The sequence below is a fragment of the Phytophthora cinnamomi genome (assembly GCF_018691715.1).
Source record: "Phytophthora cinnamomi strain GKB4 chromosome Unknown Contig96, whole genome shotgun sequence".
Classification (NCBI taxonomy): domain Eukaryota; phylum Oomycota; class Peronosporomycetes; order Peronosporales; family Peronosporaceae; genus Phytophthora; species Phytophthora cinnamomi.
This window is the reverse complement of record NW_027151029.1, coordinates 379,300-381,508: the sequence shown is the minus strand read 5'-3', so window position 1 is coordinate 381,508 and position 2,209 is coordinate 379,300. Positions and strand designations below refer to the sequence as shown.

The 2,209-nt window shown below is 51.7% G+C and overlaps 2 protein-coding genes across 2 annotated transcripts; both read left to right on the top strand.

Moving 5' to 3' along the window:
* Nucleotides 1–649: 649 nt before the first annotated feature.
* IUM83_18191 (uncharacterized protein) lies at nt 650–944 on the top strand (the record flags this gene model as incomplete). The annotated part of the gene is made up of 2 exons (XM_067943175.1): nt 650–770; nt 832–944. The coding sequence occupies 2 exons, from the start codon at nt 650–652 to the stop codon at nt 942–944; spliced, it is 234 nt and encodes a 77-aa protein (XP_067783792.1).
* A 516-nt stretch (nt 945–1,460) lies between these two features.
* IUM83_18190 (uncharacterized protein) lies at nt 1,461–1,958 on the top strand (the record flags this gene model as incomplete). Its single annotated transcript, XM_067943174.1, has 1 exon — nt 1,461–1,958. One exon carries the CDS (start codon nt 1,461–1,463, stop codon nt 1,956–1,958), a length of 498 nt encoding a protein of 165 aa, XP_067783793.1.
* Between the last annotated feature and the right edge of the window lie 251 nt (nt 1,959–2,209).

The following is a 2,209-nucleotide window of genomic DNA, read 5'->3' as shown; positions in this document are numbered from 1 at the left end:
CGCTCGCCGCAAAATCTAGAGCTGTTCCGGGCGCAGCACGGTTTTGTTTCTTCAACATGCTGATAGCGGAGCGCAGAAGGTATTCACTCATGAGTCATAAGAAATCGAACATCAATAATCATGAGTCATGATTATTGATGTTCAATTTCGTAAATCTTTTACGAGTTTTCTTTACGATACCCTTTACCCCGAACCAGACCAGGCCCTGTCTTGCCGAGTAAACCGCTAAAACGGACCGACAAGATTCCTGCCTCATCTAAAAATGACAGGGACGAAAAGAGACAACGCTTTTGCGTTTAGAATCCTAACCCCTTAAACGCGAGAGCCTGTATTAGGCACGATTACAAAAATGCTTATCTTGTATTAGACACGATAAGGATTCAATGTTGTTTTTAGTATCGACAATACAAATTTTAAGTCAAAGAGGGTTCGGGGTGCCGGATAGGCGCACCCACCCCCGTGCATTGGAAAGTACGATTGAAGTGTCTCAGTATAGAGACAGTACATAGTGTGGACCACACCCAGTAGTAACGCACTGACGCCACTCATTCACCCGCATTCCAGAATTCGCCGGATTCGGAGAAGAATGGCGGGATTTACTGCGCGCTGGGCGGAGCTAACCAAGCAAGGATGGAAATCCAAGCGGCCCATGGGTCTCTCCAACGACCACACGTACCTGCGCCCCGGAAAGACCAAGAAGGATGTGAGAGGCGTGGACTACTTCGTTGGAGCAGAAGAGCTGATGAAGTACCTGGACAAAGTCGACCTGGGTAAGTGTTTCTGTTAGTTGAGAGACTGCTAAGGCGTAACTAACCTGTGCGAGCGGTGTAGATGCAGCGCCACCGCGCTCCAGCGCTGCCGCCGGTGCGCCAGAGGCAGTTGAAGAAGACGACAACGGTCGCCTCAATGATATCGTGTATTATTCAAGTTACGCGAGTTCCTAATCTTGTACGCGCGTGTTTCTTCTGCAGCCGCGACTGCTTCGACCGATGCGACCCGAAGACTCCATCGAGATGCAAAGCCACTCACGCACCCACGCCTTCTCTCCGAACGCAATCTCCTCACAAATGTGAGAATCGTCCATCTGGCTGTGACGCGCCTTCGCCCGATGACTCGGCATCTGGAGCCAGTGAGCGATGCGAACTCAGAGGATTTTATGGCTCCTCGCCGCAACCTGGACGATGAATTCTATGAAGCTGACGGTGGTGGATCAAGCCCGCAACCGCATCGTTCGGCACGTATGGCTGCAATCTCTTCAGGTCGGTCAATCCTGTATGTTCAAGTTATCGGATCAATCTAGCCTGTATGTTCAACTTTATCTCACAGCCGACCTCAATACTGTCCTCGAGACAGACAACCCAGATGAATTCAGTGCAATGGAGTAGGACGCATAAAACGACGATGGGGTTTCTGATTGGACCGAAAGCTGCTTCGGAGAAGACGAAACATGCGATGACAACATGAACGTGGACGAAGATGCTGAGGAGCTTGATGATCCAATGTTTGGCGAAGCATGGCTCGATGCTGCCGGTGGAATCGAGAACGTCGCTAGCGGCACGGTCAATGCCGCCATGTTGAAGGACATGGGCGCCAATGGGTGGTCGGATCCTGTATCATACGGCCCGTTTCCCTACCTCGACGAGCCCTTCGAGCAGCGCCCAATCGAATCACTGCGTGAAGATTACCCGCATCTCTACGACGGTCCGTACGGCCCTACTCCTCGCGCGTTGGAATCGGCGGCAAGTCCCGCTGGGGCTTTCTTCTTCTTCGCGCGGCCACGCCTGTGGGAGAGCATAGCTGAGGCAAGCAACGAGTATTTCGAAGAGAAACTAGACGAGCGGGTGGACGGGCAGTATGCAAAACAAGTTGCACGCGAACAGAAAAAGTCAGCCTTCACGGGAGGCGATCCGAGCTGGCCTGCTGCAAACCCGGGACATTACTGCGAGAGAACTATGTAATTTCGTGGGGCTTCTGATTGCTCAGACGATTACACCAAACAAGGAAAAGCTGGAACATCATTGGAAAACAACTACTGAAGGAGCCATTCCTCGTGGATTGTTTGGCCTGTTCATGAAGCGAGACCGCTTCATGCACATTTCACGGAACCTCCACTTCAGCTGCAACGCAGACCCTAGTGCAAAATTGGACCGAGCATGGAAGCTCCGTCCTGTGATTGACCCTCTACAAGCTACATTCCGAGCTGGCAACA